Below are 27,298 nucleotides of genomic sequence, written 5' to 3'. Positions count from 1 at the left end.
CGTCCGACTCCGCCCCTGCCTCAGCTCATCTGCTGAAACCCTCATCCATGCCTTTGTTACCTCTAGACTTGACTATTCCAATGCCCTCCTGGTCGGACTCCCACCTTCCACTCTTCATAAACATAAGCTCATCCAAAACTCTGCTGCCTGTAACTAACTCGCACCAAGTCCCATTTGCCCATCACCCCTGTGCTCGCTGATCTACATTGGCTGCAGGTTGAGCAACGCCTCGATTTAAAAATCCTCATCCTTGTTTTCAAATTCCCTCCATGGCCTCGCCCCCTCCCTATCTCCGAGATATCTGTGCTCCTCCAATTCTGGCCTCTTGCGTATCCCCGATTTTAATCGCTCCACCATTGACGGCCGTGCCTTCAGATGCCGAGGACCTAAGCTCTGATATTCCCTCCCTAAACCTCTCCGCCTCCCTACCTCTTTTTCCTTCTTTAAGACACTCCTTAAAACCTACCTCTTTGACCAATCTGCCTTAATATCTCCTCCTATCGCTTGGTGTCAAATTTTGTTTGATAACGCACTTGTGAAGCACCTTGGGATGTTTTACTACGTTAAAGGTGCTAGAGAAATGCAAGTTGTTGTTGTTGGTATCTCATTTTTTGTGTGATTTTGACTCTGCACGTTACTTCATCTCCCTCAGTAGCTTTTCTAAGCTCATGCCTCTGAGTTAGAAGTTCGTGGCTTCAAGCCCCACTCTAAAGACTTAAGCATATAGTCCAGGCTGGCACTTCAGTACAGTACTGAGGGAATGCTGTGCTGTCGAGAGGTGTCATCTTTTGGATTGGATGTTAAACAGAGTTCCTGTCTGCCCTCTCAGGTAAAAGACCTTACAGCATTATTCGGAGACCAGCAGGAGAGTACTATGTGTCCTGGCCAACACCTATCCCTCAACCAAACCCACTGAAAACAGATTATCTGGTCATTTATTTCATTGCTTTGTGTGGAACCTTGCTGTGCGCACAATTGGCTGCCATCTTAACCGATATTACACCAATGACTACATCTCAAAAGTGCTTAATTGGCTGTGAAATGCTGTGGGACTTCATGAGGTTGTGAAATGCGCTTCAGAATGCCAATTATTTCTTTCTTTTGAGCCATAGTGATTAAAAAAAAGACTTACATTTATATAGTGCCTTTTAATGTCTCAGAAATATCCCAAAACACATCACATACAATGAATTACTTTGCAGCACAATCGCCATTGTTATATAAGCAAATGAGGCAGCCATTTTGCTCACAGCAAGGTCCCTCACACAGCAATGTTACGTTAATCTGTTGGTGGTAGGAAGTGTTGGCCAGGACACTGGGAGAGCTCCCTGTTCTTTGAATACTGCCATGGATCTACTGAACATGCGGAAGAGGCCTCAGTTTAATGTCTCCTCTGTAGAACGGCACTACTGAAAATGCAGCCCTCCCTCAATAACGCACTGTAGTGCCAGCCTAGATTACATCAATACTTGCTTTTTAAACCAAATACAGGAAACTTTTTTATATCCGGCACCGACGGGACCGACGTAGTGCCGGTTCATCAAAAAGTCCGGATAACCGAAAGCTATAGTAAAAGATACGGAGCTGAGAGCTCCGTATAAAGCAACAAACCCTGTGCTTCAGAACAATGGCCACAAGTTCCAAGCGTCTCTGTAGCTTAGCAACAGCTGCAGCCACACCCTTGCACAGCAACAGATCGGAAGGCAAGTAATAAAACCCACTCCTGAATTTTGCCGGTTAACCGAGATTTCCGGTTATTTAGGTGCCGGTAAATCGAAAGTTTCCTGTATTCCATTGTGTGGCACTCTCCCACAAAAAGCTGTAGATGCTAACTCAAATAATAATTTTAAATCTTGAGCTCGATGGATTTTTGCTAGCCAGGAGTATAAAAGGATATGGAGCCAAGGCAGGTGGATGGGGTTAAGATACAGATCAGCCATGATCTAATTGAATGGCGCGATAAGCTCGAGGGGTTGAATGGTCTACTCCTGTTCCTCTGTTCCAATGCAACAAAAAGCCTAAGAAAGTGTTAAAAAAAATTGTAATTCTACAAGTTTTTTTTTCTATAATCATGTTTAAAAAAAAAAAGTACATTATGAAGGTTTTCAACTACGATTTAATGATTGGGTTAATCCACTACAGTATATGGATTTTTCAAGCATTTCAGGAAATAGCCCATCTTTTGTTAAAAGATGTAATCTCGATAATTTAGTCAGTATGTCCTGTTCCAACTTAATGCCTGTGTTCAGTTAAAGCATTACAAACTACATCTTAATTCAGCCGTAAATTGTTATACACAAGTAGACATTATGATGTGTGTGTGGGAGTACAATTGTTTGATGAATCTACTCCACATATGGGAAATAACCGAGTGCAGTCCACAATACACATCAACTGTCTACAGTGAAAACAATCCTTTCACGTTACAATAACCAGCTTCCTCATAACATAGAAAAGCAACTTAACTGCATGCAGTGTTCAACTGTTTCAGTGTACTTTAATAGATTTTGTTTTGCAAATATGTTTTCATTTAAAATGGGTTTGTTTCCAATACAAACATGCTGTGGATTTTGTTTTACTATATATTGGATTGGTAGCTGTATTTGAGATTGAGATACATATATAAATTTCCTTTGTCCCCCTCAAGTTTTGAAAGTATACGTTGGCCTGTCTTGTTACAATTGAGCAATCCATCTGAAGCTTTCAAAAAGATCTAGATAGGACAGAGGACTCAGTGAAAGGTTAGCAACAAAATGTTAAATCAGGGATTTTGAGCTTGGTCTAGTTACTGTTGATTTATACTGCAGCAGATGCAACTAACTACTGTAAATCTTCAATGTGTTCACTTATCCATTTACTGTATAATTTGTTTGGCAGATGGAAGCGTTTACAGCCTTCCAAAATTGGGGAAGATCATGGGAAGACACGTGATATGAATAGTAGCTGAAATACAGGCTTCTGTGTTCAATTCCTGGGCGCGCTACAAATTATATAGACATTGGGCAGGTAAAGGCACACTCTGGGTTATAGGGAGCGAGGGCTCAACTCTGGGTTATAGGGAGCAAGGGCTCAACTCTGGGTTATAGGGAGTGAGGGCTCAACTCTGGGTTATAGGGAGCGAGGGCTCAACTCTGGGTTATAGGGAGTGAGGGCTCAACTCTGGGTTATAGGGAGCGAGGGCTCAACTCTGGGTTATAGGGAGCGAGGGCTCAACTCTGGGTTATAGGGAGCGAGGGCTCAACTCTGGGTTATAGGGAGCGAGGGCTCAAATCTGGGTTATAGGGAGCGAGGGCTCAACTCTGGGTTATAGGGAGCGAGGGCTCAACTCTGGGTTATAGGGAGGGAGGGCTCAACTCTGGGTTATAGGGAGCGAGGGCTCAACTCTGGGTTATAGGGAGCGAGGGCTCAACTCTGGGTTATAGGGAGGGAGGGCTCAACTCTGGGTTATAGGGAGCGAGGGCTCAACTCTGGGTTATAGGGAGGGAGGGCTCAACTCTGGGTTATAGGGAGCGAGGGCTCAACTCTGGGTTATAGGGAGCGAGGGCTCAACTCTGGGTTATAGGGAGCGAGGGCTCAACTCTGGGTTATAGGGAGTGAGGGCTCAACTCTGGGAGTGGTCTTGGATACTGAGCAGAGGGAAAAATATGTGGATTAGAAACCCAAAAACATTGGGGGGAAAATTGGGTGAGTAGTGCCACCTGTTAGCGCCTAAAGAGGCAGTCAGTGGCTGTAGCGCCACTGGCTGCGCCTCCCGCGATATTCAGCAGGGGCGCTAATGGTGGCATTAGCCATTTGCGCTGCGCCGCCACCGATGACGTCATCGGTGTGCGCAGCGCCCCGTTCGCGATATTTGGTAGCGAACGCCGCAGTTGCACCGTTCGCTACCCGCGCCCGGTTCACAGGGTCTTACTGTGCTGGCAGCGGCGCAAGTTAAGGTGGAGGTGCGGGGCGGCCGCCTTTTTCGGCGGCTGCCTGCCAGCACCTCCGTCCCCGGCCTCCTAACCCCCCTCCCCCCCGCGGCATTGCCGGCTGTTTCCCGAGAGCCCAGCACTTCTCCTTGGTGCCGGGCTCATTTGCCGGCACTCGCGAGCGGGGATCGCGCTGTTGCAGGAACCTCCTCCTTAACAGTGGGAGGAAGGCCTGCAGTACCGCAGCGTGCCGCGGCACGTTGCGCTGCGATATTCAGTTTCAGCGCCCTAAGAGGGACGCGGAGCGCCTCGAGCCTCGCCCCGTGTCCCTCGAGGGGCAATGAAACTGAATATCTGACGATCGCTAAAGCCTCGAACGCTGCGCTAAATCCTGCGCTCAGGCGACTTTTACGCCACTTTGGCGCCCCAACCCAATTTCTAGGCCTTTGTCTCATGTAACTTGGAGGCCGTCTTTGTTTTCCGCTATGTACTCTCCAGTTTGCAATGTTGCTTGTATGTTATTGACATTTGTAATTTCTCTGAAAGCTTGAAGAGAAACTCAAAGAGAAGGTGGATGCAAGTCTAATGGAAAGGATTAACCTGATGTCAGAAATGGACACCTTCAGCACGTGAGTACAAGCAATGAGGGGATTGACTCATTTACTTTCCCCACTTCACCAATTTAAAAATAAATACTCCACAACTGCAAAGATACCCTGACACTAAGTTGGTAGCTGATATACAGGATTGGGTCAGGGTGACATGACTATTTGTTCTGGCCTACCTTTGCTGAAATAACTGGCCTCCATTTGGCATTTCCTCTAATGATAAGATCAAGATTGTGACCTGACTGTTTTCAGGAACTGTAGGTGCCAATTTGTTAAGCAAATTTAGTCCGCCAACTTAACCTAAGGCACCTTGCCAAAATTTTCACCAGAACAGTCTTTGTATACCACAGCAAAGTTCTAGGAAAACATGATTATCAGGAAATTCTGCTTCACAGAAAGAGTGGTCAATGTATGGAACAGACTTTCGGATAGAGTAATGAAGGCAAAAAAAAACCTAGAATAATTAAAAAACCAAATGGAGGAGCCAATGGGGGAGCTTTAGTATCTTTCTGGATGGATGAATTAAGATGGACCAAATGTGTTTCCTCATCTATAATTATCTTCTCTTTCAAAGAGTTTGCTAGTGATTTCCACGAAAGCATCTTTAGGCACCGTCTGCTTTACGGTTAATGAGCTGATATTCCCCAATAGCAATTAATTTTCTTCTCCTTTCCCTTCACACGGAGCTCGTGCTCTGTACAAATAAATCTCTGCAACCCCCCCCCCCCCACAAAATGATTGGCCCGTAATTTACGATAGGAGGCTTCCTGCGTGCGGCGGCCTCCGATCTGGAAAAAAATCTACGCCCTTACCTGAGGGCTCCCGAGGTCCGGCCATTTCCGATCCTGGGCCTCTCCACGACGAAATGCGCAGGGCCCAGGTATCCCAGGGGCACATGCGGTTCGTAAGCGTCCCTGGGATCACTTGGGCCATGGGGAACCAATGGGAGAAGGGAATCCCCCTTCATACTTTTGACAGATAGACCTGTCAAAAGTATGAATGGGGACCACTGAAAAAAGACATCAAAACATTAAATACATTTTTTTTTAAATCATGTTTTTAAAATCAGTTAAAATTACATGAAATTAAATATTTTAAATAATAATTCAATTTACAGGACTAAAAATAAACTTAACTTTTTAAAAAGTATTTTTAAATTACAGGAAACTTCCTTTTATCCGGCACGGACGGGACCGACGTGATGCCGGTTCATCGAAAATTCCGTATAACCAAACGCTATAGTAAAAGATACGGAGCTGAGAGCTCCGTATAAAGCAACAAACCCTGTTGCTTCAGCTTCAGAACAATCGGCACAAGTTGCAAGCATGTCTGTAGCTTAGCAACAGCTGCAGCTACACCCTTGCACAGCAACAAATGGAGTAAAAAAAGTAATAAAAGTTACCTGAACCTACTCCTGAATTTTGCCGGTTAACCGACATTTCCGGTTATTTAGGGGCCGGTTAATCGAAAGTTTCCTGTATAAATGAGTGGAAATTTAAAAAAAACTTTTTTAAACTCTTATGCTGGTAAAAGCAGGCCTTACACCTGCTTTTACCAGGCGTAAGATTTCTAAGGGTTTTCAGCAGGCAGAGGTTCTGCAGAAAGCAGAATTCTCCCCCCGCAGAGGCCCTTCTCCAGGGCAGACGTCCGATCTGTCAAGAGGTTTCTTGACAGATCGGAAATGCCGGTTTTCAGTGCATGCGCTTCGCAGGCTTGAAACTGGCATTTCCGATGTCCCTACGGGTGTGTACACAGCCCGTACACATCCGTAGGCATCGGAAAAATACAGGCTATTATACATTAATACTTAAACCAACCCGCCAATATTATTATACATTATTAAACCAACCCAGAGCTCCACAGATTTATGCAATATTACGATATATTATTATACATTAATAATTAAACCACCACAGATTTATGCGCAGAAGGCAGCTTCCGGTCGTTGCCAGCAGCTTCCGGTTCATTGGCAGCAGTCACTTTGGAAAACTATAATCCAAATCAGTGCAAACCTGATGATGAGGATGGCACAAGCTCCATCTTGCTGCTGACTTTTAAAATTGAGAAACTCAAGTGACAGGCCCAGGCCCATAGTGTGGGACACTACCAGGCTTCAAAAGAATGAGAGAAGGTGGGGTAAATTAAGTAGTGATTAGATGATGCCAAGCCTGGGTTTTAAAAGTCTATAGGGGGAAGGGAAATATTAAGGGAGCTTAAGGGCTTTCGCAGTTATAATATGGGACAATGAAACGACTGGACTTGTGACTAGCAAAACTGAAAACAAGTCTACTAGCATTTTCTAGATGTTTGATTCCTGCTCAATGTAAACTTGTTTTCACAACTGCTAGAGTTTATCATAGTCTACACTTGATATTTATAACTGAAAAGCCATGTTGTTCTGAAATTATTCTAGAGCAGGATTGGTAGCTATACTCACTCCAGAGACACGAGCACAAAGATCTAGGACTGAGGGAGCGCGGCACTGTCGGCGGTGCCGTCTTTCGGATGAGACGTTAAACCGAGGCCCCGTCTGCTCTCTCAGGTTGACGCAAAAGATCCTATGGCACTATTTCGAAGAGGCATGGAGGAGTGATCCCCGGTGTCCTGGCCAATATTTATCCCACAATCAACACCTAAAACTGATTATCTGCTCATTATCATCCTGCTGTTTGTGGGAGCTTGCTGTGCGCAAATTGGCTGCTGCCTTTCCTATGTTACAACAGTGACTACACTCCAAAAGTACTCCATTGGCTGTAAAGCGCTGTGGGGCGTCCTGAGGTCGAGAAAGGCGCTATAGAAATGCAAGTCTTGCTTTTTCTTTTCTATAATTTGCTGATGACAGTCTACTGGTACTTTAAAAATTTAACCATAAGGCACTGCTTCACCGAGCGTGCTCTTCATCTTAAAGGAGCACCGCCTTTATTCTAAAGTTGTAGGGCTTTTTGCTTGTTTAAGACGCACTTGATGTAGCGATTCAGTTCACGCCAACCAGTATCACTGCATAATGAAAATGCCATTGTTTCGCTTAGTGATGCCATCAAATCAAAAACTGACGCATGATTGTTTTGGCTCTCGTTTCCCTGGTGAAAAGGTTAGAGTGCCCCTTTAAAGAAAGCATCCCATTTTTACAGTAGGCGTTAGATGTGGTTGTCCTTCTGGCGCAATCTAATTCTTTGTGCTGAAGCCATAGCCTATTTCAGTCAGGATGGAAAGTCCATGGATTACAATAAGATGGTGCAAAGCCACAAATATTTCCTGTGCAGTTCTATCAGTTGGTCCGTTGTGAAAGTCCAAGTGCCAAAATATTTCAATCATTTGGAGTTTATGAGGTTATAGTTAATTTTGCTCACTGCTGCTCTTTGGGGAGTAAATCATATGGCGCCAATCTAATGGAGCCTTCAGCTCTGCCAAATAGTTTTGGTCACAAATGTCTTCTTTTAACAGAGGGGGTGGTACACAGTTGTTACATTTAAAGACACAAGAATATTATGCTCGATTTGATTAGCTAAGAATGGACAACACATAATTACATACACAGACAAAATACAGTAGCGTGCACAGAATCCTGCAATGCAAATGACTGATTTAGAACTTGCTCAAGCCATTCCAGCCTTCAAATTAATCTCTAGCTGATTGCTTATCAAGTTTCGTTAATAACTTGCTCCACAATTTAGTGCCTAGCTATAAATAATAAACAATTTAATTTTCATGCCTCTACAATGAAGATGTGAAAGTTATTTACAAAGTGTTAGTAAAATTCTTGCCTGTCTAGACCAAGAGGACTTGTGGCTTTAAGTGTCACCTTAGGTTTGTGCTCTAATGCTGCCAGCCTAGTGCAATGTAAATGGTGGCTGCAGTCTCTCAACTGTCACTCTAGTCATGTGCATTAAATCCATATCGTATCTGTCTATTATGGAGCACAGTAAACATCCTTGGACACTAGCACATGAATCATAGAATCATATAGCACAGAAGGAGGCCATGCGGCCCATCGTGCCTGTGTTGGCTCTTTGATAGAGCCACACTGTCTCCCTGCCACAAACTAATACTTCAATCCCAACGCTTTGTCTCCAATGACCCCAAGCAAGTAAAATGTGGATACAAAAGAAAATACTGCAGATGCTGGAAATCTGAAATAAAAACAGAAAATGCTGGAGAAACTCAGCAGGTCAGGCAGCACCTGTGAAGAGAGAAACAGAGTTAACATTTCAGGGCGATGACCTTTCGCCAGAACTGTTGACATTTTAAACTGTGACCGCTTCTTAACTAAAACTGTGTTCGACCACCTTTTATTGCATCACGCTGGGATAAATACTTGCATCTAACTTTAACAGTCCTGACAAAGGGTTTGACCTGAAACGTTGACTCTATTTTCTCTCCACGGATGTTGCCTGGCCTGCTGAGTTTTTCCAGCATTTTCTGTTGTTATTTCGGATTTCCAGCATCTGCAGTATTTTGCTATCGTAACTTTAACAGTGATTTGTCTATAAATGAATGATTTGATTTTCTACACCGACTTCAAATTGTTACCTTGAGCTAGCAAAGCAGCTCCAGCAGTACAGTGTTAATGTGCTGCAGTACTGCTCTACTGGCCAGGCAGTAGGCAGCATGGGAAGCTTCAGAATTACAGTGTTACATCAAACTAGATGAGATAATTAATTACCACAAAATAGACATTCTTGTGTACATAAGGACGCTTGACAATGGAATTAAGGAGGCATAATCTTTAAAATTAGAGATAGGCCAATTAGGAGTGAAATCAGGAAACATTTTTTTCACACCTAGAGTAATGGAAATCTGGAACTCTTTCTCCTCCACCCACCCGCCCCCCCCCCCCCCCACCCCCAACCAAAGGCTGTGGATTGAATCCTAGGTCAATTGAACATTTCAGAACTGAGATTGATATTTTTGTTAGGTAAAGGGATAAATGGAGCTGAGGTACAGATCAGCCATGATTTATTGAATGGCAGAACAGGCTCGAGGAGCTGAATGGCCTACTGCTGTTCCTATATTCCTAAAGCATTGATTTGAAAACATTATAGTTTAGAAGAGTGGCATGGAAGCTGTGGGCTGTATGGGGATTCTTCCCTCCCTCCAAACATACGTACCAAGGAGAACACTCCAGGTATCCACTTTATTTAAAAGATGTTTTCACATTTTATACTTAAGGGGTGAAAAATTGAGTCGCGCCCCCTTTGGGACACTAACTTCGCCGGGGTGCTAAATTAGCTCCCCTGCAACCAAAATTGAGTGGCAGCGTCCGAAGAGAGGTGCTACTGGAAGCGCCCCGCCTCCCTCTTGGGGCGCTGCGAGGGAATATCGCGGCACTATGTGCCGCAGCGCCACACGCTGCAGCACGTCGCACCTCGGGATTGCAAGCTTTCCTCCCCTTCTTAAAGGGGAAGGGGCCTTGCACAGCGTGACCCGGGGCCCAGCTGGGCCCTCGGAGATCAGGAGTGCTGGCAAAAGAGCCAGGCACTCAAGAGAAGTGCCGGGTTCATGGAGCGCAGCCGGCACTCCATAGGGGAGCGGGTAAGGAGGCCGGGGATGACAGCGGAGGCAGTTGCTGGCAGGTGGCCAGCAACAAAAATGGCCGCCCAGCACCTCGCCTTTAAACAGCGCCGCCCCGGCCACAGGTAGGACCCCCTGACCCCGTCGGACATAGCGTCCGGCAGGTAAGTCGGGGCGTTAACAAAGATCGCGAACGGGGTGCTGCGCACGGTGATGATTTCATCCGCAGCGCCGCAGGGCGCTAACGGTTAGCGCCACCCCTAACCTCCCGCTGAATTTCGCAGGAGGTGTTGGCGGCGCCGCGCCTGGGCACGAGTTGCTTTGCGCCCCGTTAGCGCCCTCTTAGTGGTGAGAGGGTGAAAGGCCAGCTGGTTGGGAGGTGAACAACTCTTTTTCTCCACTGCTAATGGCCTCCCACGACCTCCTCCTGCGCCTTTGGCTGAAAATGCAAATACGTCATGGACATTCTTTGTGCCCAAGTTCAAGACCGTCCACAATGCGGCTGCTGACCCCCCCCCCACTCTCCCAAATCCGCATCTCCCCCATCTGCTCTCCACCCAACATGCTGTCCTATGTGACGCGCACTCTACAATCAAGTTAAATCCATGGTCTCACTCTACCGCTGGGATCTGTGCTGCCTTTGAGTGCAGCTTCTTCTCCGGAGCATGGCATTAGTCCAAAAAATGCAAGTTGTTATAAAATGTCATTTCAAAACATTAACTGACTAGCTGGGGAGCCCCGCGTTGCGAGGGCAATTTTGGGGCGCTTGGTCTCCCTGCCCCTGTGTGTCCCCCCTCTCCCTGTCATGTCCTCTCCCTGTCCTATCCCTCCCTCCCCTCCCCTCCTCCCCCTCCCCTCCCCTCTCCTGTCTCCCTCCCCTCCCCCACTCCCCTCTGTCCCTCTCTCCGGCCCCTCCCCCTGCCTAGCGCCTGAGGTCCGGAGCTGAGGTCCCCCGCGTATTGCGCGGCTGATGGACGGCCGCTGTGGGCGGGTGGGCGGTGCATGCGCGGTCAGTGCGGGCGGCGCATGCGCGGTCAGTGCGGGCGGCGCGAGCTCCCCGCGATTTCCCGAGGCCCCCCCCCCCGCGATTTCCCGAGGCTCTCCCCCCCCCCCCCCCCCCCCCCCGCGCGATTTCCCGAGGCTCTCCCCCCCCCCCCCCCCCCCCCGCGATTTCCCGAGGCTCTCCGCCCCCCCCCCCCCCCATTAAATTGTAATTTAATTCCCTAACACATCATTAAAATATTTACCTTAGTTCCCTAACACACAGAAAGTGTGGGGGGAAAAAATTGTGAAAAATCAAGATGGCGGCCACTCACCTCGGTTCAGAAGGATAAGGCCCACCCACACACGCACCGATTGGTCGACCGGTCAGGTCACCGAAGCGTAGGATTGGTCAATCGTCGAGTCACTCGACACTCAACTGTAGGAAGGAACCCGCCGTCCGATTGGTGGACCTCGACGTCACACGGTCGCTAATGAGATGATAATGAGCGGAACGCTGAACGTTTTTGGGATACCGCGGGCGGGATTTTTGGCTGGCCGAAACGTAAATACGCCTATGACCGGAATCGCAAGCTTTCTTTTGAGGCGACGCGCGCGTCGGTACGCTCTGTAACTTTCAAACGTATAGAGAACAGACAGACAGACCGACATCGGGACAGACAGAAGAGCCGCTTTATATATATAGATAACTTAGACATTTGCAAACCAGCGTACGTAAAATTTAGAAAACCGAAGCTAAAAAGTGTATTCTGTAAAAGTGTGTAAATGGAAAACTAAATTGTGCCTTTGCAACTTAAAAAAAAATGGTATTAACAAGCACACTACAAATAATAATAGCGATCGGTTTAATTTTTACAGAATGTTCCAGTTAACGGAGCTTCAGTTTATTTTATGTATTACTACATTGTGTTTAATGAAGTCTTCCTATCTTGTGTTGCAGTGTGATTTCTAATAGTATCCAGCTGTTAGTTCAGGACTTGGATGCAGCCTGTGATCCTGCACTCACCGCTATGAGTAAGGTAGGTGCAAAATCCTGGCGCAGTAGCTCCCATCACAGATCTACTGGATGCTGTTCAATATTGAAAAGCCGATGGGGGTGATTCTGTGATCTGGTGCTTCCAGCGGGGAGCTGCACTAACAGCGAGTTCTGACGAAGGGTCATCGACCTGAAACGTTAACTCTGTTTCTCTCTCTACAGATGCTACCTGACCTGCTGAGTATTTCCAGCATTTTCTGTTTTTACCTCTGGATTACTAGTCCAATAACATAAGTAACATAAGAATTAAGAGCAGGAGTAGGCCATACGGCCCCTCGAGCCTGCTTCGCCATTCAATAAGATCATGGCTGATCATTGACCTCAACTCCACTTTCCCGCCCGATCTCCATATCCCTTGATTCCCCGAGAGTTCAAAACTCTATTGATCTCAGCCTTGAATATACTCAAAGACTCTGCATTCACAGCCTTCTGGGGCAGGGAATTTCAAAGACTCACAACCCTCCGAGTGAAGAAATTCCTCCTCATCTCAGTCTTAAATGGCCGACCCCTTATCCTGAGACTATGTCCCCTAGCTCTAGACACTCCAGCCAGGGGAAACAACCTCTCAGCATCTACCCTGTCAATCCCCTTCAGAATCTTGCATGTTTCAATGAGATCACCGCTCATTCGTCTAAACTCCAGAGAGTATAGGCCCATTCTACTCAATCTCTCCTCATAGGACAGCCCTCTCATCCCAGGAATCAATCTAGTGAACCTTCGTTGCACCACCTCCAAGGCAAGTATATCCTTCCTTAGATAAGGAGACCAAAACTGTGCACAGTACTCCAGGTGTGGTCTCACCAAGGCCCTGTACAATTGTAGCAAGACTTCCTTACTCTTATACGCCAACCCCCTTGCAATAAAGGCCAACATGCCATTTGCCTTCCTTATTGCTTGCTGTACCTGCATGCTAGCTTTCTGTGCTTCTTGCACGAGGACACCCAAATCTCTCTCAACATCAACATTTGAAAGTTTCTCACCATTTAGAAAATATTCTGTTTTTCTATTCCTACCAAATTGGCTATGATAAATTGACCCTTAGTGTTAGGGGGATTAAATACGTGGGGATTGGGTGGGATATGTGTCGGTGCAGGCTCGATGGGCCGAAATGGCCTCTATCTGCACTGTGGGGTTTCTGTGTGATTCTGTGATTTATACTCCATCTGCCACCTTACTGCCCACTCACTTAGTCTATCTATATCACGTTGCAGACTCTTTGGGGCGATTTTGCCAGCCCTGGGGAGGCGGGACTGCCGGGAAAATGGCAGAATCTGGGGGCGGGTACCCATCCCGCCCCCAACCCGCCTCCGTGCCATCTTCCCAGGTTGCGGGTACCCAACCCGCGCCGGGTCCCATCTCCTGGGGCAGGAAGGGGATTAGTGCTAATTAACTGCCTGTTAACAGGTAGTTAACAGGCAGTTTTTTGGCTAACCCCTATTTTGCCACCTAAAGTGTGGGCTTCCCGACGGCTCCGAACCTCGCCAGGGTCAGCGAGGTGAGCCGTGGGTCTGCGGGGGTCGGAGGGGCTGAAAAGTGCGCTGTGCAGGTGAGTAATGAGTGCAAGTGTGGAGAGGTAAGTGTGTGAGGTGAGTGTAGAGTGTTTTAATAAGATTACTTACCTTTGCTTCTTCCTCCAGACTTCATCCCTTTCGGCTGCAGAGCTGCCTCATCTCACCGGCAGAGAAAGCAGAATGGCCGCTGCATTCTTAAATGCAGTAGCCTTCTGCTTTCTGCTCAGGAAGGCTTTCTAATTGAGTCTTGAGTAAAGGACTCAACTTAGAAGACAGATTGTCAGTGTTTGACAATTTCACAGAGCTGTCAAACGATGACAATTCATCTGTCAAAAAATCTTGACAGATGAAACGTAATACGCTGACGTTCTCTGTCACCGACTTTTCCTTAATTGGTCAGCGGGCTTAACAAGGTCAATCAAGGGAAAATAGCGTGGGTTGGCCGGACGTCGATGGAGGCGGGACTAAAACCCGACAAGCAGCAGCCCCGCCTCCATCATGTCCCCATTGATTAAATCACCCCCTTTGTGTTCTCCTCATAGCTTACTGTCCCACCTAGCTTTGGATCATCAGCAAACTTGGATACATTACACTCGGTCCCTTCATCTAGGTCATTAATATAGATTGTAAATAGCTGAGGCCCCAACACTGATCCTTGCGGCACCCCACTAGTTACAACTTGCCAACCTGAAAAAGATCCGTTTATCCCTACTCTCTGTTTTCTGTCCGTTAACCAATCCTCTATCCATGCTATTGTATTACCCCCCAACCCCATGAGCCCTAATCTTGTGTAATAACCTTTTATGTGGCACCTTATCGAATGCCTTTTGGAAATCCAAATATACTACATCCACTGGTTCCGGTTTATCTACCCTGCTAGTTATATCTTCAAAAAACTAATAAATTTGTCAAACATCATTCCCCTTTCATAAAACCATGTTGACTCTGCCTAACCATGCTATGATTTTCTAAGTGACTTGATACCACTTCCTTAACAATGGATTCCAGCATTTTCCCAACGACTGATGTCAGGCTAACTGGCCTGTAGTTCCCTGTTTTTTCTCTCCTTCCTTTCTTGAATAGTGGTGTTACATTTGCGACCTTCCAATCCACTGGGACCATTCTAGAATCTAGGGAATTTTGGAAAATCAAAACCAATGCAACCACTATCTCTTCAGGCGACCTCTTTTAGAACCCTAGGATGTAGGCCGTCAGGTCCAGGGGTATTTGTCGGCTTTCAGTCCCATTAGTTTCTCTAGTACTTTTTCTCTACTTATATTAATTACATTAAATTTCTCATTAGACCCTTGGTTTCCCACCATTTTTGGTAAGTTTTTTGTGTCTTCTACTGTGAAGACAGATACAAAATATTTGTTTTAACGTTTCTGCCATTTCCTTATTCCCCATAATAATTTCTCCTGTCTCAGCCTCTAAGGGACCAATGTTTACTTTTGCTACTCTTTTCTTTTTTACATACTTGTAGAAACTCTTACTATCTGCTTTTATATTTCTTGCTAGTTTTCTCTCATTCTATTTTTTCCCTTTTTATCAATTTTTTTTGTCAACCTTTGCTGGTTTCTGAAACTCTCCCAATCCTCAGGCTTACTATTATTCTAAGCTTCTTCTTTCAATCTAATGCTATCCTTAACTTTTTTTTTAGTTAGCCACGGTTGGATCACTTTTCTCGTGGAGTTTGTGTTTCTCAATGGAATGTATTTTTGTTGAGAATTATGAAATATTTCTTTAAATGCTAGCCACTGCTTATCTACTGACATAGCTTTTAATCTATTTTTCCAATCTACCTTAGCCAACTCGCCCGTCATAGCTATGTAATTGGCTTTATTTAAGTTTAAGACTCTAGTTTCGGACTTAGGCAAGTCTGAAGTCACTCTCAAAATTAATGTGAAATTCTATCATATTATGATCACTCTGCCCCAGAGGATCCTTTACTATGAGATTGCTAATTAACCCTCTCTCATTACACAATACAAGATCTAAAATAGCCTGTTCCCTGGTTGGTTCCATGACATATTGTTCTAGGAAACTGTTCCGAATGCATCCCATGAACTCGTCCTCCAGACTACCTTTGTCAATTTGATTTGTCCAGTCTATATGAAGATTAAATTCCCCCAAGATTATTGCATTACCATTGTTGCAAGCTCCTATTATTTCTTGATTAATATGCTGTTCAATGGTATAGCTACTGTTAGGGGGCCTATATATTCTACCAGTGTTTTCTACCCATTGTTATTCCTTATCTCCACCCATACTGATTCTACTTCCTGATCTTTCGAGCCGAGATCCTTTCTCGCTACTGTCCTTATGTCATCCTTTATTATCTGGGCTACTCCCCCACCTTTTCCATTCTGCCTGTCTTTTCGAAACGTCAAGTACCTTGGAACATTTAGTTCCCAACCTTGGCCACCTTGCAACCATGTCTCTGTAATGGCTATTAGATCAAACCCATTTATCTCTATTTGTGCCACTACTTCATCTATCTTGTTACGAATGCTTTGTGCATTCAGATAAAGAGCCTTTAATTTAAATTTTTTACCATTATTCCCTGCTTTGACCTTATTATCTGCTGCACTGCTGCCATTAAACTCTCTGTCCCTTCCTGTCACACACTGCTTATTTTTTACCGAAATCGCTACACTGCTCTATTGCCTTGACCTTTCTCTTTAGATTTCTAAATTTCCCCTCTCCTGAATCCTCCCCCCACCCCCCCCTCCCCTTTTTAGTTTAAAGCCCTATCTACAGCCCTAGTTATTCGATTCGCCAGGATGCTGGTCCCAGCCTGGTTTAAGTGGAGCCCATCCCGACAGAACAGCTCCCTCTTTCCCCAGTACTGGTGCCAATGCCCCATGAATTGAAACCCCTTTTTCCCACACCACTCTTTGAGCCATGCATTTAACTCTCTGATCTGCTTGACCCTATGCCAATTTGCGCGTGGCTCAGGTAGTAATGCAGAGATTACAGGTGCACGATCCCTTATCCAAAACCCTTGGGGCCAGATGTGTTTCGGAATTCGGAATTTTTCGGATTTCAGAACGGATGATGCTTATAAATGGACAAGAGGCAGCAGTCGGGTTTACCCTACAACTACACCACTAGTGATGGATGCAAACCTGGCTAGGTAACCAGATTACTATAAAGAAATAGTTAACAGCAATGTTTCCTCAAAGTTGCACACGGCCACGCAGTAATCTGCAAACTCCCGTGCAAGCTGCTCAAGCTTTTACACTGGAAATACCGAGAGACGCTCCACGAAAATTTTTTCGGTTTTCAGAGCTTTTCGAATTGCGGATAAGGGATAGTTGACCTTTATTACCCTTGTGGTTCTGCTTATTAATTTAGACCCTAACTCCTCAAACTCCCTCAGCCTAATCACTATGCTACCATATCCGGTATATCATATAATATATCTCTAATAAACTTGTAAGCTTGACCCAGTTGGTAGCACTCTCTCGCCATTGGGACAGAGGATTGTGGATTCGAACCTCATTGAGGTCATCATATAGGCTGACACCTCAAAAACTGCTGCATTTTTTCAAAGGAGCTGTTTTTTGGGTGAGATGTTAAAACAACTTCCTGTCAACCTGTTTCTGTGGTTCAGATGGACAATAAAGATGCCCTGGCACTATTTGAAGTAGAGAGGGAGTTCACCCAAATGTTCTGGCCACCATACCTGCCTCAAAAAATAACAGATTAACTAGCGATTCATCCCATTGCTGACTGTGGGATATTGTTGGCACAATATGGCTGTCACTGCACTTTGAAAACAAATTTGTTCTATGAAGCACTTTGAGATGCTTTGATGTGCTAAATTAGAAACATAGATAGAAACATAGAAGATAGGAGCAGGAGTAGGCCATTCGGCCCCTCGAGCCTGCTCCACCATTCAATGCGATCATGGCTGATCATCCAAGTTCAGTACCCGGTCCCTGCTTTCTCCCCATACCCCTTGATCCCTTTTGCCTTAAGAAATATATCCAACTCCTTCTTGAATATATTTAATGAATTGGCCTCAACTACCTTCTGTGGTAGAGAATTCCACAGGTTCACCACTCTCTGGGTGAAGAAATTCCTCCTCATTTCTGTCCTAAAAGGCCTACCCCTTATCCTTAGACTGTGACCCCTGGTTCTGGATTCCCCAACCATCGGGAACATCTTCCCTGCATCTAGTCTGTCCAGCCCTGCCAGAATTTTATAAGTTTCAATGAGATCCCCTCTCATTCTTCTAAACTCCAGCGAGTACAAGCCCAATCGACCCAATCTCTCCTCATACGTCATTCCTGCCATCCCAGGTATCAGCCTGGTGAATCTTCGCTGAACTCCTTCCATGGCAAGAATATCCTTCCTCAGATAAGGTGACCAAAACTGCACACAATACTCAAGATGTGATCTCACCAAGGCCCTGTACAACTGCAGCAAGACATCCTTGTTCCTGTACTCAAACCCTCTCGCTATGAAGGCCAACATACCATTTGCCTTCTTAACCGCCTGCTGCACCTGCATGCTTACCTTCAGCGACTGGTGCACAAGGACACCCAGGTCTCGTTGCACTTCCCCTTCTCCCAATCTATTGCCATTCAGATAATAATCTGCCTTCCTGTTTTTGCCACCAAAGTGGATAACCTCACATTTATCCACGTTATATTGCATCTGTCATGCTTCTGCCCAAGCACCCAACCTGTCCAAATCATCCTGTAGTTTCTCGGCATCCTCCTCACAGCACACATGCCCACCCAGCTTTGTGTCGTCTGCAAATTTGGAGATATTACATCTAGTTCCCTTGTCTAGATCATTAATATATATTGTGAATAGCTGGGGTCCAAGGACCGATCCCTGCGGTACCCCACTAGTCACTGCCTGCCACTCGGAAAAAGAGCCGTTTATTCCAACTCTTTGATTTCTATCTGCCAACCAGTTCTCCATCCAAGTCAATACCTTGTCCCAATCCCATGTGCCTTAACTTTACACGCTAATCTCTTATGTGGGACCTTATCGAAAGCCTTCTGAAAGTCTAAATACACCACATCCACTGGTTCTCCCTTATCTATTTTACTAGTTACATCTTCAAAAAATTCCAGTAGATTGGTATATAAATGCAAGTGTTATTTTAATTTAATATCCTACAGATGAAATAATAAAACTGACTAAATTATTGCTACAAATATTTCCACAAGTGATCCAGTTATGTTTCTGAGATTTTTTTGTTAATTTTTTTTTTAATGTTGTAGAAATTTATATATTGTATTCTTTCTAGATGCCATGGCAAAACGTGGAACATGTGGGTGATCAGAGTCCATACGTTACATCTATAATCCTCCATATCAAACAGAATGTGCCCATCATCCGAGATAACCTTGCCTCCACGCGCAAGTACTTCACACAGTTCTGCATCAAATTTGTCAAGTAAGTATTGTGTCCCCTTGCTGTGGACATTCGCACCTTCACTACAAGATGTTTTCCTGAGGTAGTCTTGCGGTGAGGATAAACCGAGCTACTGCTATGTGGTGAATAAGCCAAGTTACATTTTTTTTTACTGGATGGGATTCAGGTGTTTTTACAGGTCTTTTGGGAGCTCGCATTCTGTGATTCTATCCAGTATTTCCATGAAAATCGCTGTCTTTGATGATACAGAATGTCTCCCGAATAACTGGTGTGGAAAAGGAAGCTTAATTGGCAGATATTTGTACAGGATGAAAATGAAAACAGCAACAGGTTCACTTATTGTATGTTTTGGAATAATGTACTTTAAGAATCTCAATCTGTTACCCAAAAAAATGCAATTTGAACATTTACAAATTAACTAATGAAACCCAACGCTTGCCACAGAATGCCAGTGCTTACTTAATACCAGCGTTTTCTGGTTGTTGTAGCCGAGTTGTTAGGAAATTATAGCCACATACAGTGGGGGATACCATTTATCTTGAACAGCTTGGGAAACACCTGTCCGGATAAGTGATTCAAATAACCAATCCCACATTAACTCCACTGTTGTACCAAAGTAAATGATGTTAATTCAGCACAGAAACTGATATATGGCAGGATGAAGTAATTATACTCGCTGTGAGATCCAATCCATTTGGTTAAGTGTTGCTCAGAGGGACTGAGTGTGCTAATGGTGGTTCAAACTGAATAACTAACTGATGTTTATTTTAGCTTAGCATTTTACTCAGCAAAGTGAGTGGGGTGGAAAAAATGAAGAGGTTTTTTGGAGATGGTCCCTGTGGTAAACCACTGTCATACCTGTCTGTGTCTGTATGTGTATTCCACTAGGTACAGGTCTGGACATGCCTCGGCTGACTCCTCCCACTATTCCAGGTATATAAGTGACTACCTCCCAGTCCCTTAGTATTCTGGACGGGTCGACCACTCGAGACAAGACCTTCATTCTTTAGTTAATAAAAGCCTGATTGTTACTCGCTCAACTTCAGTCTTTTGAGTAATTGATGGCGCATCAATTTTATTAACTAAATTTTTTATAATGGAGAAGATCCTCACACCAGCATGCCTGGACCTGGACAGTCGGGAAGCGGACGCTTCCACCAAGTTTGCTCACTGGCTCACGTGCTTCGAGACATTCCTGACTGCCTCCACTGCGGTCGAAACGGATGCGGACAAACTGTCTGTCCTGTTCTCCAAGGTGAACCACCGAGTGTACTCAGTCATCCGGGATGCGACCTCGTACACAGCCGCCCTCCAGCTCCTCAAGACCCAGTACACGCGCCCTGTGAACGAAGTATACGCTAGGCACCTTCTGGGGAGTCGCAAGCAACAACCTGGGGAATCGACTGAGGAATACCTCCAAGCACTGTCCGTGCTTGGCCGGGCCTGTGGGTGTAAGGCGGTAACGCCCACTAAGTACACGGAGGAACTGATCCGGGATGCCTTCGTAGCGGGCCACAGGTCCAACTACACCAGACAGCGACTGCTGGAGCAGAGTGACCTCACCCTCGACAAAGCCTCCGACATCGCACTAACGCTGGACGCAGCCTTCCGGGGCATGGATGCCTACTCCTCTGCACCGTGGACGCCGCGGGGAACGACAACCTGGGACACGGTAGGACAGCCCCATAGCACCGTGCCACCCCAGCCACAGCCCAACAACGGCCCAACTACCGCAGCAGTGTCCCAAAGCCAGACAGCAGTATCCCAAGGCCAGAAATGCTACTTCTGTGGCCAGGCCAAACACCCCAGAGCGCGCTGCCCGGCGAAGAATGCAACCTGCTCGGGCTGCGGGAAAAAGGGACACTACGCCAGCGTCTGCAAGGCCAAAGCCACCCCGAACGCCAGCAGCGCCGCGTGTGGGCCGTGCGAGCCGCCATCTTGGGCCTCCCCAGCCATGTGCGAACCACCGCAGCAGCAGCCATCTTGGACTACTCCAGCCACATGGGAATCATGGGCGCCGCCATCTTGGACACCAGCCGGGACGCAGCAGACCGCCAACCCCCCCCCATCTGATACTCGCAGCGACACACCGACCCCTACGCTGGCCTCTGTGACGCTGGACCAAATGAGACCGCACCAGCTAGCTCGGTCCAAAATGGACGTTAAGGTAAACGGCCATGCAATAAACTGCCTTTTTGACTCCGGGAGCACAGAGAGCTTCATCCACCCCGACACGGTGCGGCGTTGCTCTCTCCCAGTCCTGCCTGCGCACCAGCGGATTTCTATGGCCTCCGAGTCCCAGTCAGCGGACATTGGCGGCTACTGCATGGTGACACTAGTAGTAGACGGGACTGTGTTCAATAATTTTAAACTCCTGGTCCTGCCCGACCTCTGCGCTGCCGTTCTACTGGGGTTGGATTTCCAGTGCCACCTCAAAAGCGTTACGATGGCGTACGGTGGCCCCCTCCCCCCACTCACAGTCCGCAGCCAGCAGCCTCCAAATTGCCCGCCGCGCACTAGATGCAACCTCTCCACACTCAGAGTCCCACCCCCCCCACTGTTTGCTAACCTCACCCCCGACTGTAAGCCCATCGCCACAAAGAGCAGGCGATACAGTGCCGGGGACAGGGTTTTCATCAAAACCGAAGTGGAACGGCTCCTGAAGGAGGGGATTATTGAGGGCAGCTCCAGCCCCTGGCGAGCCCAGGTTGTGGTCGTTAAGACCGGCGAGAAACAACGCCTGGTCATCGACTACAGCCAAACAATAAACCGCTACACCCTGCTGGACGCCTACCCACTCCCCCGCATAGCTGACATGGTCAACCAGATCGCGCAGTACCGCGTCTTTTCGACCATTGACCTGAAATCAGCGTACCACCAGCTCCCCATCAGCCCTGAAGACCGCCAGTATACTGCTTTTGAGGCAAACGGCCGCCTCTATCACTTCCTTAGGGTTCCCTTCGGCGTTACCAACGGGGTCTCCGTCTTCCAAAGGGAGATGGACCGGATGGTCGATCAAAACGAGCTGCAGGCCACTTTCCCTTACCTAGATAATGTGACCATCTGCGGCCATGACTTGCAGGACCATGACGCAAACCTCGAGAAATTCCTCCGCACCGCCCAACTCCTGAACCTGACATATAACAAGGAGAAGTGCATATTCCGCACAGACCGCCTCGCCATCCTTGGCTGTGTTGTAGAACACGGGGTCATCGGTCCCGACCCGGACCGGATGCGTCCCCTTATGGAACTCCCACTGCCCCACTGCCTAAAAGCTCTGAAGAGGTGCCTAGGGTTTTTTTTCCTACTACGCTCAGTGGGTCCCCTACTATGCAGACAAAGCCCGTCCGCTGATCAAGTCCACCTCTTTTCCCGTGACGGCAGAGGCCCGCTTAGCCTTCCACCGTATCAAGGAAGACATTGCCAAAGCCACCATGCACGCAGTGGACGAATCCATCCCCTTCCAGGTGGAAAGCGATGCGTCCGACTTCGCTCTGGCCGCCACCCTTAATCAGGCGGGGAGACCTGTGGCATTCTTCTCACGAACCCTCCAGGGCCCGGAGACCAGACACTCCGCGGTCGAGAAGGAGGCCCAGGCTATCGTGGAGGCTGTGCGTCATTGGAGGCACTACCTGGCCGGAAAACGATTTACCCTGCTCACTGACCAGCGTTCAGTTGCTTTTATGTTCAACAACAAGCAGAGGGGCAAAATCAAAAATGACAAGATCTTGAGGTGGAGAATCGAACTTTCCACCTACAATTACGAGATCTTGTACCGGCCTGGGAAGCTCAATGAACCCCCAGATGCCCTATCGCGTGGCACCTGCGCCAGCGCGCAGATCGATAGGCTGAGGGCCCTCCACAATGACCTCTGCCACCCGGGGGTCACCAGGTTCTTCCACTTCATCAAGGCCCGCAACCTGCCTTACTCCATTGAGGAGGTCAGGACCATGACCAAGAACTGCCAAGTCTGCGCTGAGTGCAAACCGCACTTTTATAGACCAGACAGAGCCCACCTGATAAAAGCCACTCGCCCTTTCGAACGCCTGAGCGTCGATTTTAAAGGGCCTCTCCCCTCCTCCGACCGCAATGTGTACTTCCTCAACATCATTGACGAGTACTCCCGGTTCCCGTTCGCTATCCCCTGCCCGGACATGACCAGTGCCACGGTCATTAAATGTCTGAACAGCCTCTTCACCCTGTTCGGTTTCCCCAGCTATATCCATAGCGACCGGGGCTCATCGTTTATGAGCGACGAACTCCGCCAGTACCTGCTCGCTAGGGGTATAGCCACAAGCAGGACCACCAGTTACAACCCCCGGGGGAACGGACAGGTGGAAAGAGAGAATGCAACTGTTTGGAAGGCTGCCCTACTAGCCTTAAAGTCTAGGGGCCTTCCGACCTCCCGCTGGCAGGAGGTGCTCCCCGATGCGCTCCACTCGATTCGGTCACTTCTCTGCACTGCCACCAATGCCACCCCTCACGAGAAAATGTTTGTCTTCCCAAGGAAGTCCACATCGGGGACATCGTTACCGCCATGGCTGACGTCCCCAGGGCCGGTACTACTGAGAAGACACGTGAGGGCCAATAAAACGGACCCCCTGGTCGAGAGGGTCGACCTCCTCCACGCCAACCCCCAGTACGCTTACATTGCGTACCCGGACGGGCGGGAGGACACAGTCTCCATACGAGACCTCGCACCCTCGGGGACCGCTGTAACCCACTACCCATTACCACCCCCCCCCACGACCCGATATCCAACCCCAGCAGCCGGCTCGCCTTGGACCGTCACCCATGAGGACTACACTCCAGGGCCCCAGCCTACACGGGACGCGACGCCGGAAGCTCCACCACCCCTGCCGTCGCCACGTCGATCACAGCGGCAGACAAGACCTCCGGAGAGACTCCAATACACGAACTTTTAAATACACTTCACCCCGCCGGACTCATTTTTAAACAAGGGGTGAATGTGGTAAACCACTGTCATACCTGTCTGTGTCTGTATGTGTATTCCACTAGGTACAGGTCTGGACATGCCTCGGCTGACTCCTCCCACTATTCCAGGTATATAAGTGACTACCTCCCAGTCCCTTAGTATTCTGGACGGGTCGACCACTCGAGACAAGACCTTCATTCTTTAGTTAATAAAAGCCTGATTGTTACTCGCTCAACTTCAGTCTTTTGAGTATGGTTCAAACTGAATAACTAACTGATGTTTATTTTAGCTTAGCATTTTACTCAGCAAAGTGAGTGGGGTGGAAAAAATGAAGAGGTTTTTTGGAGATGGTCCCATTATAGTGTTAACTCAAAGTGCTACTGCTTTCTGGGTCAAGTTCTCTCAACCAACGCCACCAAAAAAAATGCGTTCACTGGTCATTCATCTCCTGGCTATTTGCTGTGTGCAAAAATTAGTGTGATGTTTACTTCCAGTGTCAGCTGTGGCTCAGTGGGCAGCACCCTTGCCTCTGAGTCAGAAGGTTGTGGATTCAAGTCCCACTCCAGAGACTTGAGCACATAAAGCTAGGCTGACGCTCCAGTGAAGTACTGCACTGAGGAAGTGCTGCACTGTCGGAGGTGCCGTCTTTCCGATGAGACATCAAACTGAGGCCCCGTCTGCTCTCTCGGGTGGATGTAAAAGATCCCATGGCACTATTTTGAAGAAGAGCAGTGGAGCTATCCCCGGTGTCCTGACCAATATTTATCCCTCAATCAACATAGCAAAAACAGATTATCTGGTCATTATCACATTACTGTTTGTGGGAGCTGGCTGCCGCGTTTCCTATATTACAACAGTGACTACACTTCAAAAGTACTTCATTGGCTGTAAAGCACTTTGGGACGTCCTGAGGTCGTGAAAGACGTTACATCAAGTCTTTTTACATAACAGTGACTCGCTGTATGCGAAGCACTTTGGGTTTCAAAGATGTGTAAGGCACATGCAAGTTCATCTCTTTCTAACTAAATGTGAGCAGAAAAACTATAGATTTTACTCCAAGAAGAGATGGTTTAATTCTAGTCTTAGTCAGATTGCCAGCTGAAAGCTCCTAGGATACCTGTGTGGGTGGGCTCTGTGTCTCAATTTGGATTGACAAAATTTAACCGAATCTTTTGAAAAGATATATAAATTAGTGAAAGGTATTATACCTGAAAAAAGTTTGAATTCAATAGATCTCGGGCAAAAATCACTGTTAGTTAAAGAATTACTGTGAAGTTAAAATAAATGATCTGCTTGTGCGTTTTGAAGCTGTCAGCAATTGATCAGCCCCAGCCAGAACTAGATTCCCTCGGGAACCGTTAAGAATAAGAAAGAACTGGTGTAGCATGCTGTCCAGTAGCTACTGTTTGAATCATTTTATGGCCGCTTACCAATCCAGTTTTAACTGCTTGCTTTATAACAGTAAAGTATTTGTTACGCTAAGCATCTTCTGTGTTTATACAGTGCACTCTGTTAAGAGTGAAACTGATTTTATATCAGATGTGTGGTTGAAAATGCGGAAATATTTTTCCATATTTCCATACTAAGGAGATCACCATTATTCCGCTGGATCGATTCCCGCTGTTTTCTCGGTTCTTGCACCATTCAAACGTAACCAGTGATGTTCAAAGTTCTGTGAATATAATCTTACCTGCTAACAAATTGCCTTAGCAGCAGGCTTATTGGAGACCTATATGTCCCCTATCCCACGTGTTTTCTCTGTACCTACCGTAATGTGTGTATTCCCTCTGTCTACATACCCAACTTGCCTCACCTACTCCAGTGAATCACTCAATTTTCCACCAATGGTCAACGTCGCATTATTTTACCTTTTTTTTTTAGTTGGTTTTGTTTGCAGATGCCCCATAAATTTGGAAGCTCATTTCTGTTTATTGCTACAGGAAACTTTGGTTTATCTGGAGGTTGTATGTCCGGAATACTCGATCTAACGGCAAAAATCAGGAGCCGTTTTCTATAAGGTGTTTTTTTTAGTTCTCGTTCTTTTTTTTTCCCAGTCAGGCACGGCAAGGTCTGTAGCTATAGCAACAGCTTCAGCTCGAGACGCTTGCAGCTGCAGCCGACTCTTTAGAAGCTGTTGCTAAGCAACAGTGTTTGTTGTCAGATACGGAGATGAAAACCTCCGTATGCTTCAACATTAACTTTGTATGTCCGGCAGTTTTGATAGATCGGCAACACGCCGGTCCCGTCGGTGCCGGATATCACAAAGTTTCCTGTATTTGGGAAACTATCATACCTTGATTATCTGCTGTCCCGGTTATCTATCAGAATTTCCATGCCATAAAGTCTTGAAATTATATACTGTTTCTTTGTTATTTGTATTGCTGTACCGAACATGTCAGACCATGATTTGGGGACTCTTGATCATTGGCCAATTTCCATTATCTACAGGCCAGTCACCTCCATAATGGTGGAGAGTGGAAGTTCCACTGTACGTGTGATCATTTCCCTTTACCAGACAGAAAATGCTTTAAGTTAACAAATGAAACTTGAACATACCCAAATGTTTTTTAATTCCATCATGATCATCCCACGTAACCGGATGAATACAGGCATTGTTCGGTTGCTTCATTCCTATTCAGAATACCATTGCACCGATAAATGACACCGAATGTGAGAATGCAGGCGGTCCAAACCAATACAGTCTGACCTCAGTGCTGAGCTGACTGCTGCTAAAGTTTTGTTCTGATAGTGTACTGTCCCCTTGGCTGGTACTGCCATATATACCATCCTTGTCTTTAGCAGGTAAATAATGTTCAAATTGGTAAACAAAGCTTTTCCCAATAGAACAAAAACAGAAAAAGCTAGAAACACTCAACAGGTCAGATCGCATCCAGGCAGTGAACACACAGTTGTTCCAGGTATGGACCCTTCATCAGTTCTCGCTCTCGCGCTCTGCCGCTCTCATGTTCTCCCTCCTTTCCACTGACATCTATTATTATCCCACCAATTCCCACAACTAACTAGATTATACATCCCATCCTGCCTCCTGCCAGGGCTTCATTCCCTTCTCCAAGTTCACTCCTTTTTCCTCATCTGAGGATTCGCCTCCACTGTGGTGGGCAGGACTGTCCAGTGAGTCCATCCCATTTCCCATGTTGATGCCTTAGCCATTCCCCCCTCCCTCTCAGAATTGTTATGAGGTCTCCCTAGTCCTCACCTTCCACCCCACCAGCCTTGGTATTTGACAGATCATCTTCCGCCATTTATGCCATCTTCAGAATGATTCCATCACTAGAACACATCTTCCCTTCCTCTCTGTTTTCGAGCGTGCCCTCTGACACCCCATTCATTTTTCCATCACCCCTACCACCTGCTTTCCTTCCCAAACA

General features: G+C 46.8%; 1 protein-coding gene across 5 annotated transcripts in view; it reads left to right on the top strand.

Annotated features, from left to right (window-relative positions):
• Window positions 1-27,298, top strand: part of vps53 (VPS53 subunit of GARP complex) — a 254,920-nt gene that overhangs the window by 166,143 nt on the left and 61,479 nt on the right. For 4 of the 5 annotated variants that reach the window (XM_085964898.1, XM_085964903.1, XM_085964902.1 and 1 more), the window contains 3 exons: window positions 4,455-4,537; window positions 11,970-12,048; window positions 18,846-18,994. In XM_085964898.1, coding sequence (XP_085821024.1) covers window positions 4,455-4,537; window positions 11,970-12,048; window positions 18,846-18,994 — 311 coding nt within the window. Of the gene's footprint in view, window positions 1-4,454; window positions 4,538-11,969; window positions 12,049-18,845; window positions 18,995-26,753; window positions 26,828-27,298 lie in introns of all 5 variants that reach the window. The other variant, XM_085964899.1, reaches the window with a different exon arrangement.

Source organism: Somniosus microcephalus, chromosome 22 (assembly GCF_052327205.1).
Source record: "Somniosus microcephalus isolate GS21.2 chromosome 22, FLI_Smic_1.0, whole genome shotgun sequence".
Classification (NCBI taxonomy): Eukaryota; Metazoa; Chordata; class Chondrichthyes; order Squaliformes; family Somniosidae; genus Somniosus; species Somniosus microcephalus.
The sequence above is the reverse complement of the archived record's forward strand: the minus strand, read 5'-3'. Positions and strand labels throughout refer to the sequence as shown.